The sequence below is a fragment of the Staurois parvus genome, unplaced genomic scaffold, assembly GCF_062004578.1.
Source record: "Staurois parvus isolate SC_StPar_1 unplaced genomic scaffold, SC_StPar_1.0 ptg000209l, whole genome shotgun sequence".
Classification (NCBI taxonomy): domain Eukaryota; kingdom Metazoa; phylum Chordata; class Amphibia; order Anura; family Ranidae; genus Staurois; species Staurois parvus.
The window spans coordinates 9704699-9722328 of NW_028318005.1; the positions used below are offsets into that span (position 1 = coordinate 9704699).

The window sequence follows — 17630 nt, forward strand, 5'->3', positions numbered from 1 at the left end:
CCTGGACAGGGCCGTAGAAGGTCCTTAGCCCATCAGCAGGACCAGTAGATGCTCCTTTTGTGCAAGGAGGAACAGGATAAGCACTGCCAGAGCCCTACAAAATGACATCCAGCAGGCCACTGTTGAGAATGTCTCTGACCAAGCAATCAGAAACAGACTTCATGAGGGTGGCATGAGGGCCCGATGTCCTCTAGTGGGCCCTGTGCTCATTGCCCGGCACCATAGAGCTCGATTTGCATTTGCCTTTGAACACAGAATTGGCAGGTCCGCCACTGGCACCCTGTGCTTTTCACAGATGAGAACAGGTTCACCATGAGCACGTGACAGACGTGAAAGGGTCTAGAGAAGCCGTGGAGAACGTTATGCTGCCTGTAACATTGTTAAGCATGACCGTTTTGGTGGTGGGTCAGTGATGGTCTGTGGACAGATGTCCATGGAGGGACACACAGACCTCTACAGGCTAGACAATGGCACCCTGACTGCCATTAGGTATCGGGATGAAATCCTTGGACCCATTGTCAGACCCTACGCTGGTGCAGTGGGTCCTGGGTTTCTCCTGGTGCATGACAATGCCAGGTCTTATGTGGCGAGAGTATCCAGGTAGTTCCTGGAGGATAAAGGAATTGATACAATTGAATGGTCCCCACGCTCAACTGGCCTAAATCTAATTGAACACCTCTGGGATACCATGGGATATCATGTTTCGGTTTATCCGACACTGCCAGGTTGCACCTCAGACTGTCCAGGAGCTCAGTGATGCCCTGGTCCAGATCTTGGAGGAAATACCCCAATTACTGTCTCATTAGGAGCATGCCCGACATTGTCAGGCATGCATACAAGCACGTGGGGACCATACGAACTACTGAGTACCATTTTTGAGTTGCTGCAATTCAATTTCAGCAAAATGGACTAGCCTGATGCATAATTTTTTCACTTTGTAGGTTGATCATTTTCATTTCCATCAGAGGACTGAATTCAAAGACACCCTGAAAATCAAACGATGGGCATCCTTACGTTCCTAACACATTACCCAGTCCATACCAGTATAGATATCCAGCATGATATTTTTACCCATTGAAATCTGATGTTTTCAAAGTGTTCCTTTTTGATTTTTTTGAGCAATGTGTGTGCATATATGCATGTATACTGTATATAACATTTAAAAATTGGTTAAGAATCCCACAGGACTTCAATTACTGCACCCAGCTGCAATGTCTGCCTACTAACAAAACGCTTTGGTTGGGGCCTGGCTTGTGACATCACATCTGCTGGAGGATCGGCAGCAGCTTTTTTAGCAGTCGTGTCTCCATTATTTGAGTGCAATATACAGTTGTGCTCAAAACTTTGCCAAAATTTGACAATTTCTGCCAGAATATGTAGTGATATTGAAAATATGACTGATCGTGCCAAAAAAATGCTCTTTTATTGAAGGATGATGATCATATGAAGCCAGTTATATGTCCTTTTCCATCTTTATAAAGTTCTGTTACCTTGATATGCAGGACTTTTGACAGTTCTTTTCTGATCCCCATGGCTCAGTATCTAGCCCAGTCAGTGCTTCCATGTAAGAGCTAACAAACTCATTGACTATTTATATACTGACACTAATTACAATTTAAAAAGCCACAGATGTGGGGCATTAACCTCTAATTGGCATTTTAACCCGTGTGTGTGTCACCTTGTGTGTCTGTACCAAGGCCAAACATTCTAGGGGATGTAAACTTTTGATCATGGTCATTTGGCTCCTTTTTAAATCATAATGATAACAAAAATCACCCAAACAACTATTTGATAATAAATGGTGTCTTATGATCATCATCCTTCAATAAAAGAGCATTTTTTGGCATGATTGGTCATATTTTCAATATCAATGCCAAAATATCACAATTTCTGCTAGGGTATGCAAACTTTTGAGCACAACTGTATATGAATAAATACACTAGCTTTAAGCAGTTTTACACTGTGGTTTGCACCCTATTTTTTAGTGGTGCACCAAAATGAAAATTCTGGTGCTGAAACTGATACCAAAAATTCAGAATGCATGTGGCCGAAAACCGAAATGTCTGCGTATGTGGGGGTGGGTTTCATGTATATTTTGATTTATTTTTTTAAACTTATGATTTTATTGCTATCACAAAATGGGACCAATAGTCCCCTATGTGATAGCATATCAGTGACAGGTCCTCTTTGTAGAGGGCAGGGATTGGGGGGAGGGGGGGCAGAAGAGGCGCAGTGTATACAGTGATGGAGCAGTATAGACAGAGAGGCTCCCTCACTGGCTGTCACTATATGTCAGTGCTGCTTTTTAAAAGCAATTGCTGGCTTTTTTTTTTCTTCTTCACTATAGCTCAGATAATGAGCTGTCACTTTCCCCGGAGCCAAAGGAAACTGCTTCTTTTAGCTTAGGGGAAAAAAAACTAAAAAGAAACTGTCTCTTTTAGCTCCGGGAGAGTGACAGCTCATATTCTGAGTTATAGTGAAGAAAAAAAAAAGCCAGTAATTACATTTAAAATCCAGAACTGACATATAGTGACAGCCAGTCACTGTAGACACTGCTTCCCTCCTGCCTTTCTCTACCGCCCAACCTGCCCCACCCTCCATATCTGCAGTACACGCAGTCCCCTCTATCGGCTAAATTTTTCCGATCGGCAAAATGCCAATACGGCTATTTTCGGCTGATATGTTTCAGTGGCTGAAATTTCGGTGCATCCCTACTATTTTTTCTTCATTTCACATGCGGTTTTTGATTGAGAGTGCAGGAATAGGAGGGGCTTAGAGGCCTTGACTACCACCTTTTGTGCTCCAGAGTGCTGCTATGATCTCATCATTTGGAGATCCCACACAACCAGTAAGGGGGTTATCCATAATGGTGGTGGAACCCTCTTGAGTGGAGTGTCACTTTCAACATGGCTGCTTGTGTTTTACTTGAGATATGTCAGCACTGCAATCAAGTGTTAAATTACAAAGGTTTGCATTAGCAAGTTAAATACGTGTATCTAAACTGAAAAACACAAATTTAAAATATCACTTAGCAGTGTTTAAATGTGGTGTAACTCCACTTTTGTTGAGGAAAAAAAAAACCAAAACAGTCCCCTCTGGGTGATCTATGTACATTGCAAGAATTAAAAAAAAAAAAAACAACTTTGTTGCAGATTCTTACCTTTTGTTAATCTGGAGAAATAGCCTTCTGTTTGTGTCCATGTGCAGAGTGAATCTGTATGGGAGCAGTTTAACCTCTTGGCGCCAGCCGAGTGCAAATGTTCGGCCTCCCGGCACCTGGGCTTAGAGGCCGAGCGGCCACACATTTGCGCTCTATAAAAAAAAAAAAACGTGCTGAGAGCGAGGGCCCCCAGCACACACGTTCGGTACTGACGGAAAGGTTCTGATCTCCTCTTTCGATCGGAACCTTTCCCGATCATGTGACCACCGTGACAGCAAATCATGAGAGACAAGTAGATTGGGGCACCGATTTAGTCCCTGGACAAGTAGTTTTTTGGGTTTATTTTCAATCATTTCCACTCCCTGATGTTATCAGTTTACAAGATTTCTGGTAAGATCAGCAGAACTGTTGCTATAGTCAACTCCCCAAGTCAAAGCATTCCTGTAAAAAAGAAAAAAATTACTTGAATGTTGCCTATATTCTTGTACGCCTCTCTATTCAGCCCCACAAAGTCTGACCCCCGGTTTGCATCTATGTGGCTGTGCGGGCTGCATTTTGTACAGGCATGAGAGCTCATTTATTTGAATGGACTCCCGTGCCCGTGACACGCAGGGAAAAAGTCCCTGCACTTTTTTTTGGAAAACGCAGCCCGCACGAGAACCTTGGTTCCCAGTACGGTTGCGTTTTCCAGTGCGGGCGGCGTGCCATTAGAATGGCACCTGCCCGCAGGTCCGCATTTCTCTGTGCGGGTGGTGCGGCTGCATGGATTTTCGTACGGATCCACAGCGGCACCACCCGTGCAGATGTGAACCTAGGGTAATGGGAAACTGGGGGTGTCTGTCTTCTGGATCTACTGCAGCTCTCTCCTACTAACCCCCACATCATTATAGGAGAAATAACGCTCATTGAAATTAAATTATTTTACCAACATCTGCAGATTTTAAAAGATTGAAAGTAATTTTTTTAAAATGTTAACATTCTATAACAATTATTTGTGATTTAGGTTTAGTTCTACATTAACTCTCTCGTTGCCAGAGTAGTTTTTGCACATGTTATATAATGTTTTAGGGTTATTAAGTATTCTTCAGGCCTAAAACGATTTAAATTTTCTGAAACAGACCCTAGAGAACCCCACTGAATAAAATGGTGGTACTGGTGTACCTCGGTTTACAAACACCTTGGTTAACATAATTTTCTGTTTCCGAAAGAAAATCCATTAAAAATAAAGCCTCGGTTTACAAACGTTTTACAAATTTTTTTCGCAATACGAAGTGTATGTTGGTGCAAATTGTTAAATGCAATTACCAGCTTTATTTCCTTCACTATAGCTCACACAATTAGCTGTCACTTTCCCGCAGTTAAAGGAAGCTTTGTTTCTTTTAAGAAACTAAAAGGAAACATTTAGTTTATTTCCCCAAGTTAAAAAAAAAAAAAACAAACAAAGGAAACTTTCTTTCTTTTAGCTGGGGCGAAAGTGACAGCTGAATCTGTGAGCTATAGTGAAGAAAAAAAAAAAGTGGTAATTACATTTAAAAACCGGCACAATACAAAAAAAACAGCATGGCATCCCCCCTCCCATCCATACCAAGCCCTTTGAGTCTGGCATTGGTTTTGAGGGGAACCCCCCATGCCAAAAATAAAAAAAATGGTGTGGAGGTCCCCTCGAAGTTCACACCAGACCCTTATCCAAGCATGCAGGTCAGGAAAGAGGGGGGGGGGAATGAGCGAGTGCCCCCCCCTCTCCTGAACCATACCAGGCCACATGCCCTCAACATGGGGGGGCAAGGGAGCTCCCCCACCCAAAGCACCTTGTGCCTCTTCCCCACAACCCTAACCGGTGGTTGTGGGGGCCTGCGGGCTTATCGGAATCTGGAATCCCCCTTTAACAAGGGGGCCCCCAGATCCCGGCCCCCCCATGTGCATGAGGTACATAGTACCGATACTCATTCACAAAAAGTGTAGTGTGCTAAAAAGACAGGACATAAAATAAATGATATGTGCAATTAAACCATGGCAACATATAATGTTTGTGTAGTATTATGTTCAGCAGACTGTGTTCTTCTATTGTTGTGACTTAGATGACGTTCAGAGCACATTTTAAGCCCAATTCATGCAAAACTCCACGTAATCCCAAGGGGTTCACATACTTTTTCTTGCAACTGTACATTTATTGGTATTTTTATTTATTTTTACAAAAATATGTAGCAGAATACATTTTGGCCTAAATTTCTGAACAAACTTGACTTTTTTTACGTGAATTTTTTTTTATTAGATATGTTTTATAGCAGAAAAGTAAAAAATATTTTTCCAAAATGTTCAAGTAAAGTCTGCCATCACAACACTCTATGCCTACAAGACAGGCAAGATATGGTTTTGAACAGAATGGACACATTTCAGCTTTTTTCCTTCTTTGCTGTTGAACTACAGAATCAGTCTTCAGGCACAAGAGCTTTTACTGTCCCCTCCATTACAGTCTGTCCGCTTTGCGTTGCAACACAAGATACTCTAATAAAAGCCAAGGATTTCTTTAGAGATGTAATCTGTGCTCTTGCTACAACCTCTTCCCCAGCATGTAATGGAGCTGGAAAGCGAATGTCCTGGGAGAGAAGCACACAGCCTCCCCCAGGTAGTTTAGTGCCCAGGACCGCAGACACTAGGCCATTGAGTAGAACACCATGAACAACAGGTTTCCCAAATCTTGTCTTCTTGGCAAACTCCTGATCCAGGTGCAGTGGGTTCGTATCCCCAGTAAGTTCAGAGAACAGGGCGACGTCCTTCTGAGTGAAGATCCTAAGGAGCTCAGCACTATCACCAACCCGCAGGTGTAAAGGCCGCCACAATGCAAAGTTGTACCATTTGTATGATGATAATGGACAGCTGGAAATACCAAGTATTGTTCCTCGGGTGACCAAGTTACAGAACATTTTTCAAAATAGCTAGTCAAGGACTAGTTCTCTGCTGTTACCTGCCAGTGCCAACAAGAAGGGAGAAACCTATATATAGAGAAAAAAAATACTTTATTTAATAATCAACATGAATCAATATGTTTGTATATTTTATAAACACTGCTTGCTTTTATAGTTTTATATGTAATTTTATATGCTTTTGAGACCTGTCATGCCAGGATGCAATATAATGCATACTGCAGGGGTGAACAAATGTAGATGAATTCCAGTCTGTCTAACCCAGGAGCCAGATACACTAACTAGAGTGGACCTCAAAAGGTTAGAGACATTGTCTACCTGGTTCCTGGGATTTGTTCAGCCCTGGCATTCTATGATGAAAAAAAAAAAAAAAAAGATATAATTTTTTCATGGACTGATCCCTTACTATCCAAATGCTGCTTTATAGCTGCACATAAATACCAGGTATGCTTTCTTGCAAACATGAACTTGAACAGTAACAATAAATCTGTGGTGTGTTAGGTTTTGTTTCCATTCCAGAAGCTCAGAAGGATCACAGAACAAGTCTGTCCAGTTAGAAAGTTCACTGGCAGGAGCTTCTGATCTCAGACGTGCATGAAAACCCAGTGTTATTGTTCTGTACAGTGACAGCTTGTCAGATAGGTTTACCTGTAAAACACGCAAAGAGCACTCCTGGTTCTGATACCGTCCCAGAAGGGTCAGCGATGTCCACAGCTTCACAAATCCACTGCAAGAAAAGAATGTCAACTTAATCAGACATGCAATAAACCATTGACAATACATAATATGGAGTTCTGAAAATACATTTACAATAGTGTGCTGCTAGCAAGTATAGAACTTTAAACTAATCACACAATTCTCCATAGATAAGATCTCATGCTTAGTATGTAAAGACTCCTTTTCAATGAAAGACGAGACCCCCTTGGATTGTGCAATTTTTAAATGTTGGGAAAACGATTCTAATCCTACCTCTTTGCATTAAAGCAGTCTCCTAACTTACTCATCTGCAATTAGAGGTTTGTTTACATACAGTGAGGAAAATAAGTATTTGATCCTCTGCAGAATTTTTAGGTTTGCCCACTTACAAAGAAATGAAGGGTCTATAGCTTTTATCGTAGGTGTGTTTTAAAAGATACAGGCAAAATATCAACCAAAATTCCAGAAAAAACACATGATACAAAACGTTATAAATTGAGTTGCAATTCAGTGAGTAAAATAAGTATTTGATCCCCTACCGACCAACAATAATTCTGGATCCCACAGACTAATCTGTGTACCACATGAGCACATAGCCAGTCATGTCAATTTAAGAAGGCACTCCCAACGACAACTTGTTATGTGTATAAAAGACACCTGTCCACAGAATCTCTTTCTTCCATTCAAACTCACCATTAAACCTAAAGAGCTGTCAAAGGACATCAGGGAAAAGATTGTAGAGCTGCGCAAGGCTGGAATGGGCTACAAGACCATTAGCAAGAAGCTTGGTGAGAAGGATACTACTGTTGGAGCAATTATTCGCAAATGGAAGAAATACAAAATAACTATCAATCACCCTCAGTGTGGAGCTCCATGCAAACTTTCACCTCATGGGGTAAGGATAATCATGAAAAAAAGTGAGGGATCAGCCCAGACCAATATGGGAGGAGCTTGTGAATGATCTCAAGGCAGTTGGGACCACAGTCACCAGACAAACCATTGGTAACACAATACGCCGCCATGAAATCCTGCAGTCCCCGCAAGGTCCCCCTCCTTAAGAAGACACATGTACAGGCCTGTCTGAAGTTTGCCAATGAACATCTAAATGATTCAGAGAAGGATTGGGACAAAGTACTGTGGTCAGATGAGACCAAAATTGAGCTCTTTGCCATTAACTCGATTTGCGGTGTTTGGAGGAAGAAAAATGCTGACTGTGACCCCAAGAACACCGTCCCTACAGTCAAGCACAGAGGTGGAAACATTATGCTTTGGGGGACATTTCTCTACTAAAGATACAGGTTGACTTTGCTGCATTAAGTGGCTCAAGAAGAAGCACATTAAGGTCATGGAGTGGCCTAGCCAGACTCCAGACCTCAATCCTACAGAACATTTTTGGAGGGAGCTGAAACTTCAAGTTGCCAAGCAACAGCCATGAAACCTGAAGGATTTAAAGAAGATCTGTAAAGAAGAGTGGATCAAAATTCCTCCCGAGATGTGTGCAAACCTGGTAACCAACTAAAAGAAACATCTTACCTCAATGTGCTTGCCAACAAGGGTTTCTCCACCAAGTACTAAGTCATGTTTTGCTTGGGGATCAAATAGTTATTTTACTCGCTGAACTGCAGCTCAATTTATAACATTTGTATCATGTGATTTTTCTGGGTTTTTTTTATTGATATTCTGTCTCTATCATTTAAAACACACCCATAATAAAAATTATAGACCATTTCTTTGTAAGTGGCCAAACGTCAAATATCTGCAGGGGATCAAATAATTATTTTCCCCACTGTATGTGTTTAGTTTCGCAAATAGTATAAGACCTTTTGAAAAAAATAGCAAAATGTATGATCCTATGTGCTTGCTTTAAAAAAACATCCATCTTTAGAATTTTAGTTTACAGATCTATCCCCTATGGCAGAAATTCTCAACCAATGGAAAGTACTGATAGTCGAGACAAGCTGCAGCAATGAATCAATCATCTTTTCTAGCTTTTGTTTATTCGGCTGCGGCAGGAAAGAAGAAGGGGTAGGTCGGACCTCATAACTAAGGTTAAAAAGCACCTAAAACATGGGACAAGGTACTACATGTACTTTGACTCACCTGGGAAGTGGTTCCCGAACACTGGGTGGTGGCCTCCCTCCTCCCAAATCCCCAGCCAGCTGTAGATTGCCTAACCAAAATAGTGCCCTCTACCTCCCATAATAGCCATCACAAATTGTTTTAACCACCTCCTGTCCAGCTGTTGTATATAAACGTCTGGGCGGTGGCAGGGTCGGGTGGCTGTTTATAAACAGCCTCCCTGCCCCCTGGGAGCACGCAGCACCGCGACCCGGTGCCCGCTGTGTCCTCCGTGCACAGTGGAACACTGATCGTCGGACGGGACCTCTGTGCAAGGTCCCGATCATGTGATCACTGATTGGCCAATCAGTAATCACATGCAGAGTAGTAAGCCAGATGTAATTTCTCACATCTCTGCTTACTATGTGTGAAATCTGTGAATGATCACAGAGGTCACATGGTACAAGGCTATTCACAACAGCCTTGTAACATGTGACAAGCTGTGACCAATCACAGCTCACACAGTAGTTCTCAATGGCTGCAAGAATGCAGCCAGAGAGAAGGAGAAATGTTTGCTTTTACAGCCTTTATGGGTGTAAAAGCAATGTGTAAAAAAAAAAAATAAAAAATAAACCACACACACACACTACAGTGTCACCATGTTGACACTGTACTGCTAGGGTGACAGTATGTATATTAAAATAAATAATATAAAAAAATAAAATAAAAATGTAAAAAAAAAATGTTTAAAAATTATAATTTTTGGTTATAAACTAATTTTGGTTATTTTTTTTACTAAAGAGATAATGGAATACATTTTTTGCCAAGATTTATTATGAAATATTTATTTGCAAAATTTTATAAGAAAAATTTTTTTTTCAAAATTTTTGGACATTTTCATTTACATAGCAAAAAAAATAAAAATCCCAGTGGTGAATAAATACCACCAAAATAAAGCTTTATCTGTCTCAAAAAAATTCATATGCGTAGTGTTGCATGACTGCGCAATTGTCATTCAAAGGGAGACAGCGCTGAAAGCTGAAAATTGGACTGGACAGGAAGGGGGTAAAAGTGTCCGGACTGGAAGTGGTTTTAATATGACTTTTTTTTTTTTTTTACACAAAGTTGTCACTTTAATGATATATTGCTCGCACATGCCATGGGTATATGTGGAATAACACCCCAAAACACATTATTCTACTTTTCACAAGTATGGCCATACCACATGTGAGAGACTTTTTGGCAGCCTAGCTACATACATGCCCCCAAAAACCAATGACCACCTCCAGGCTTTCAAAGGGCATATTTCCTCATAGTACAAACCCCCCCCCCCCCCCCCAAATGACCCCTTTTGGAAAGTAGACACCCAAGGAATTTGATAAGAGGCATGGGGAGTATTTTACAGATATAATGTTTGTCACCAGGGTTTTGAAAAAAAAAAAGAAAATTTTTTGTTTTCTTTCTTCATTTTCCAGAAACGTGGCAACAAATTAGATCTGAAAAACACTCGCCATGCCTCTTAGCAAATAACGTACACATACACACACTTGCTTTACACGTTCTTCACATACCTGCTGTTGATTCTCAATATTGCACACAACGTCTTATCATCATATTTTAACAAGTCCAAGGGACAAGAGGCTCCCACCTAGAAACAAAAACACAAAGAAAAGGATAACTCAGTGGACTGAATAGCAGAAATTGTCATGAACTAAACTGTATATAAAAGGATTTTTTTTAGCTAGTGTAGGGAAAAGTTAAAACCTCTGTCATGTTTTTATTGAGGTCTCTGACTATGATAGGTAGATTCACCCCTCTGTCATGACAATAAATGAGCAAAAATCCAAAATGTAAGCGTTGTCTCCAGAGAAAGAGGTGAGGGAAAGTCTTCCAATGGGGACAGCTGTTCTTGTGGCAAACTTCTAAATGGAAGTTCTGTTCCCTGAAATGGATTTCCTCTCACTTTCTGTTGCATTTCCAGGACAGGAAGTAATGTCCCCAGATGAACAAATGCAGCAAAATAACTGCAAAGGGGTTTTAGCTCTTGATACTCTTTCCAAAACAAAAAGTGTTGGCTTTACATATTATGGCCAGGGATGAAATATTTTATTCATAGGGGCTCATTCATACGAGTGATCAGACTAGGGTTGCCACCTCATCCCTATAAACCCAAACACTTATTAATTACACAGGTTCTGTGGCTGATTAAGGTGGCAATTAAACTCACATAGTGCCTTGTCTGCATTAAATTAGCCTCAGAACCGGTGTAATTAATAAGTGTTCGGGTTTAAAAGGATGAGGTGGCAACCCTAGATCAGACCCATCCTCCGGTCTAAGCTGCCGTCTGCTGCGTGTGTAATCCAACTTGGAACTTCATACAGACAGCCCACAGAGGTGGATGCACGTGCAGCGGCTTCACAGACACAATCACATGTCATAATTTCACATGCAAGCAGGTGCATGGATCCGAATGCACAGGTTCTGTGTTCGTGCAGCTACTGCGTGTGAATCCACTTCTATGGGCTGCCTACATGCAGCTCTGAGGTGGATTCACGCACAGAAAATGAGTCTTTAGTGTCTGTCTATTAGTTGCTCTTTACACCAGTTAATAATGAGACAGGCAATTATAACCAATCACAGAAAAATAAGATAAAATCACAGGTAACAATGGAGTATTCTGCATGTCACAATCAGTTAAAAAGGAAACTACAATGCACCGTCAGGCAGTTCTCAATTTGAGTTAAAGTGGTTGTAAACCTCTGACATGAAATATGAACAAAGTATATCCTTCTATATTGTGTATTTGTATCACCCAGGGCACTAAGCGTAATTTCTTTTTGCTGCCTTGTTCCTCTATCTGCAGTCACTTGTGACAAGTTTTCCTGACACCAAGAGAAAAAAGGTGACAGGAGATGGCACATCCTGTAACTGACAGCCTTGGCTATGTTCCTGTGTGCTGTGTGAAGGAGGGTGTGTGTCCCTTCCCTCTAATCAGCTTTGGAAACGCTTCTCACTGAGTGTAACTTCAGCTCCCCGGCCCCTGTAATTCAGATCTGAGAGATCCTGTGTAAATTCTGCACTTTGAATGGATTTAGAGGACAGATTGCTGTAGATAAACAGGTCCAACTTATGTAGGAGGATTTGTTTCATCTCTGTGTATCACCTGAGGCTAGTCACTTCACTGGGTATGTGAAAGGGCTGGTTCACACCATAGAAACGCAGTCCAGATGCGCTTTTTCACACTTTTTTTTAAAGTGTTCCGGTGCGTTTTTTATGCTTTCCGGTTAATTTTTCCCCCTTTTTTCTCTTCAATTTAAATAGGGACATGTGCATTCCAGTGCGTTTTACTGCGTTCCAATACAGTTCTGTGCAGGAAAAATGCAATTTGTTCTACTTTTTTTCTGCAACTGGAACTGCAAGCACTGATGTGAACTATGACATTGACAACCATATAACCTACTTTCTGTGTAATGTGGAGGCAGAAAAAAAGCAACGGAAATGCATGTAGTGTGAACTGGCCCTAAGGGTTTATAACCACTTCAATTGTTAGAGGACCATTTTTACTATGAGTTCACATATTTACATGTGTTGTGCCTGCTGTGCCACATTTTTATGCTTTTATTTCATGTACAGATAGGGTGGCCTCTAGTGGTTTTCTGATTAGCATCCACATTGAAGAACCAAAGGGATAAAGACAATTATTCCCAAACAGAATCAGTTGTCGTGAATCATTCCAACTGACTGATAGTCTTGCACTGAATAGAACTGTAAAGCTAAGTTCACATTTGTGTGATGTGGTAATGCATGAAAAAAATCACATGAATTCCCGCAAAGAACAAAAAGCGTGCATCCTTTTTGCAGGCACATAGCGACACCCCAACACACCTTGCTAAAATGTGTGTGATGTGTTTTGGTGCAGTGGGATTAAAGGGAAAAAAGTCAACTTTCGCACACGAGAAGCCCAATGAAATGAATGTATACCCTAAATGTGATGCACCAAAATACAGAAACACCTGCATAGGCGTGAACAGAGCCCTACACACACTGCACTGACACTATGCACTACTAGATCCATGGAAATGTGGCTGCTATGCTGTATGCTTGAAATCAATTTAAAAAAAATACTAAATCAGAAAAGTGAAAATAATTCCAATGATGGGCTCATGCACACAGCTGATATGGGCCGTACACTGCCCAGACCAACATAGTTCTGCGGAGGTAACACAGGTGTTCCAATCAGCAGTGGAAGGGCAGGAAACCTGTATAAACCAATAACAGGCTGACAAGGTCTGTGGCCGTCTGTATCTGTTTGCATGTAATTGCACATGGAGTGGTTATCTGCTGTTCGGGATGGATGTGCGCTCCAGGACATGGACATTCTGGGGTTGATTTACTAAAACTGGAGAGTGGAATACCTGGTGCAGCAGTGCACGGTAGCCAATCAGCTTCTAAATTCAGCTTGTTCAGTTAAGCTTTGACAAAAAACCCTGGAAGCTGATTGGTCTCTATGCAGAGCTGCACCAGATTTTGTCCTCTTCAGTTGCAGTAAATCAACCCCTCTGTGTCTATAGGCACGGATCCATCCCTGCACACATGACTGCTTTATATGTAATTACATCTGAACACCAGTGAACAGTGTCAGCCTAGTCGGCTGTGTGCTTTTTTTTTTTTTTTTACTAAAGAGCATAGGAAGTTATGTTGATGGCAGATTAACAATTTTGTCATGTAGGGATGTGAAGAAAAATTCTCAGTCTTCTATCCTGGTATTGGAAGCCATAAAAGTCCATGAAGATCAGACACAACGGGTACTTACCTCTCCATGCAATTCCTTTACAGCAGACACAATCAGTGATTTGTACTGAGCTGCAGTCAGCTTGACACCTTCACGCTGAAATACTCTACAGACCAAACACAAGTATATCAGTAAGTACACAGAGCTCCTATAATTAGGGATGAACACGGGCGTGGTTGGATCCTAGCCTGAACCCAGGTCAGCAAGCCCATCAGGAACTGTTACCTGTACTGGGCTAATCATCTGCAGCTAAGGCATTCCCCACTCCACAGCCAGATGTATACACGCCCCTGGTATATGTGCAGATGCAGGGAATTACTCGGCCACCGATGATTGGACCAGTACAGGCGACAGCTTCCTGGCAGGCTCGCTCCTTGGGTTCAGACTAGGATCCGAATATGGCCAAGTTCATCTATAATTATATTTAGTGTATTGTGCCTGAGCAACTCACAGCTGGATCTTCAGGTACTGATACTCAGAGGGGTTCTTCAGCACAGTCCTTTCACATGAAATTGGTTCCAATGGAACGGGTCGCCCTTCCATGTTTACACAATCCAGTTATTTCTAGGAATATAAATCACAGGAAAATAAAATGCTTCCATTTAGATATATAGGCTCCCTAATAGAAACTAGTGGAAGTGCCCAAACGTGCCCCCTATGCTCCTTCATCCAGAGTGGGGGCACTCTAATACAGGAGGTGTGTTACTGGCCAGATCACCTGGTGAAAACAGAGGGGGAAAAAAAGACTAATTTAGCACATCTAGTGAATGGTAAGCTGCAATATATTTCATGTTTGGGGATAATACCACTTTATTGACAGCTGGCATTATACAGCCCACTTCCTGTGAGCCCAGGTTGTCATGGACACACCACCCTTAGGGTGCATCATCATTGCCAGTCCTGAGCTCACAGTACACAGGATGGCGCTCACATTAGATCACTTCCGGGGACCTGGAATCTTTCGTCCATGAACCCGACTCATCTGTACAGGAGAGCGGGCCGCACTGACATCCTCATCCTTCTCTCAGCTCAGTCATCTGGGAAGTACTGCAGCCAGAGCCAGGAGATGTGTATTGTAGGAGGATGTCAGCCATGGCAGCCCCTGGCTTTCCTCTATTACATGTACACCAGCCTTTCTTCTCAGCTGTATAATCCAGACAACCTATAAGAATCACCATAACCCTCTGTACTCTGTATGTCCTACACCCCGGAGCCACTACACTCACCATCCCTCCACCTGGACACCTCTCACACCGAACACCAGAGGAAAGACAAACCTGCACAAGGCTAACCAAACATGTCTGCACTGCCGGGGCAGCGAGTTCTCCAGGATCCAAGGCGACCGCCATATGTAAGAGGACCAAAGAACTAATCACTTTAGCTGCAATGTCCTCCGCAAAATGGCTCCGAAACGGAGACAAAATAAGAACTAAGCATGACCTCTATGGACTGTATCCTGCGGGCGTAACTTTGTAAATTGTCCCTCTAGAAACTGTGACTTGATCTGCATAGTTCCTACAGCAAAAGTATATTCTATGCAGTACAAAACCTGGTGTGTTACTGCCATCTAGTGGACAAATAGGAATTTACACTAGCGATAGACAACATCACAATGCTATAGTTTTCACTCCTTACATTTCATAACATTGAAATAAATTGGTTCAATAACCGGCGTGTTACTGCCACCTGGTGGACAGATAGGAAGTTACACTAAAGTCATAATACAGAAATTAGTTCAATAGCCGGTATGCTACTGCCACCTAATGGAAAAATGGGAAGTTACACTAACGTTACTACATCATAATCATATACAGGTGAAACTCGAAAAATTAGAATATCATGCAAAAGTTCATTTGTTTCAGTAATGCAACTTAAAAGGTGAAACTAATGTATGAGACTCATTACATGCAAAGTTCATGATAGTTCAAGCTGTGATTTGTCATAATTGTGATGATTATGGTTTACAGCTCATGAAAACCCCAAATCCACAATCTCAGAAAATTAGAATATTACATGCAATCAATAAATCAAGGATTGTACATAGAACAATATAAAAGTATAAGCATGCATATGTACTCAGTACTTGGTTTGGGCCCCTTTTGCAGCAATTACTGCCTCAATGCGGCGTGGCATGGAAGCTATCAGCCTGTGGCACTGCTGAGGTGTTATGGAAGACCAGGATGCTTCAATAGTGGCCTTCAGCTCTTCTGCATTGTTCAGTCTCATGTCTCTCATCTTTCGCTTGGCAATGCCCCATAGATTCTCTATGGGGTTCAGGTCAGGCGAGTTTGCTGGCCAATCAAGCACAGTAATCCCACGGTCATTAAACCAGGTTTTGGTGCTTTTGGCAGTGTGGGTAGGTGCCAAGTCCTGCTGGAAAATGAAGTCAGCATCCCCATAAAGCTCGTCTGTGGAAGGAAGCATGAAGTGCTCCAAAATCTCCTGGTAGACGGCTGTGTGGACCCTGGACTTAATGAAGCACAGTGGACCAACACCAGCAGATGACATGGCTCCCCAAATCAACACAGACTGTGGAAACTTCACACTGGACTTCAAGCATCTTGCAGTGTGCGCCTCTCCATTCTTCCTCCATACTCTGGGTCCTTGGTTTCCAAATGAGATGCAAAAGTTGCTCTCATCAGAAAAGAGGACTTTGGACCACTGAGCAACAGACCAGGTCTGTTTTTCTTTAGCCCAGGTAAGATGCTTCTGACGTTGTTTGTTGTTCAGGAGCGGCTTGACAAGAGGAATACAACATTTGAAGCCCATGTCCAGGATCCGTCTGTGTGTGGTGGCTCTTGATGCACTGACTCCAGCCTCAGTTCACTCCTTGTGAAAGTCCCCAACACTTTTGAATGGCCTTTTCCTGACAATCCTCTCCAGGCTGCGGTCATCCCTGCTGCTTGTGCACCTTTTTCTTCCACACTTTTCCCTTCCACATAACTTTCTATTAATGTGCTTTGATACAGCACTTTGGGAACATCCAACTTCTTTTGCAATTACCTTTTGAGGCTTTCCCTCCTTATGGAGGGTGTCAGTGATGGTTTTCTGCACAACTGTCAGGTCAGCAGTCTTTCCCATGATTGTGATTCCTACTGAACCAGACTGAGAGACCATTTAAAGGCTCAAGAACCCTTTGCAGGTGTTATGGCTTAATTAGCTGATTAGAGTGGGACACTTTGAGCCGAGAATATTGCACCTTTTCACAATATTCTAATTTTCTGAGATTGTAGATTTGGGGTTTTCATGAGCTGTAAGCCATAATCATCACAATTATGACAAATCACAGCTTGAACTATCTTGTTTGCATGTAATGAGTCTATCTCATCGCAGTAGCCCCCCTCCCCTTAAAGTTTGAAGGCATGTAAACTGGCCCTTTGTTTAGAAGATTTGGAGACCCCTGTTTTGGAATATTGAAATATATTGGTTCAATAAACAATGTGTTACTTCTCTACCTAGTGGAGGAATAAGAATTCACACTAAGGTTGCAATTCATCACAATTATATACTGTATTTTTCACACCTTTCATTTTAGTGGTCTCCAAACTGTGGTCTAGGGGTTGGATGCAGCCCTTTGCTTGTTTTTTTCCAGCCCATGGGCCGTTATACCCCCCACTGTTAGCTACAGTGGGGACTAGTTTTTGCCCCTGACACAGACAACAAGGTACTATTCCTCCCACTGACCCAACAATGAGGCACTATTCCTCCCACTGACACCATCGATGAGGCACTATTCCTCTGACTAATACCAATGATAAAGCACTATTCCTCCCACTGACACCAACAATGAGGCACTATTCCTCCTACTGACACCATCAATGAGGCCCTATTCCTCCCACTAATACCAATGATGGGGCACTATTCCTCCCACTGACACCAAAAATGGAGTACTATTCCTCCCCCCTATTACCAAAAAGAAAACATTGTTCACTCCCATTGGCACCAAGACAATTTCTACTCCCGCTGGCCACAGTCTGTGCCTCCTAAAATTTGAAGGACA

At 42.1% G+C, this 17630-nt stretch overlaps 2 protein-coding genes across 3 annotated transcripts; both read right to left on the reverse strand.

Annotated features, from left to right (window-relative positions):
• Positions 1-5322: 5322 nt before the first annotated feature.
• On the reverse strand, positions 5323-6084 carry LOC149461148 (hydroxyacyl-thioester dehydratase type 2, mitochondrial-like). Its single transcript, XM_089678756.1, has one exon. The coding sequence runs from the start codon at positions 6082-6084 to the stop codon at positions 5590-5592; it is 495 nt and encodes a 164-aa protein (XP_089534882.1). The 3' UTR covers positions 5323-5589.
• LOC149461149 (ribonuclease P protein subunit p14-like) lies at positions 6015-14910 on the reverse strand. 2 transcript variants are annotated; one of them, XM_089678758.1, is made up of 6 exons: positions 14857-14910; positions 14082-14194; positions 13652-13736; positions 10410-10486; positions 6733-6811; positions 6015-6153 (listed from the first exon to the last, which is right to left on the reverse strand). In XM_089678758.1, the coding sequence occupies exons 2-6, from the start codon at positions 14171-14173 to the stop codon at positions 6097-6099; spliced, it is 390 nt and encodes a 129-aa protein (XP_089534884.1). In that variant the 5' UTR covers positions 14174-14194; positions 14857-14910; the 3' UTR covers positions 6015-6096. The 2 variants fall into 2 exon arrangements, with proteins under 2 accessions (XP_089534884.1, XP_089534883.1); XM_089678757.1 differs by lacking the exon at positions 14857-14910 and having other exon boundaries at positions 14082-14829.
• Positions 14911-17630: the final 2720 nt, after the last annotated feature.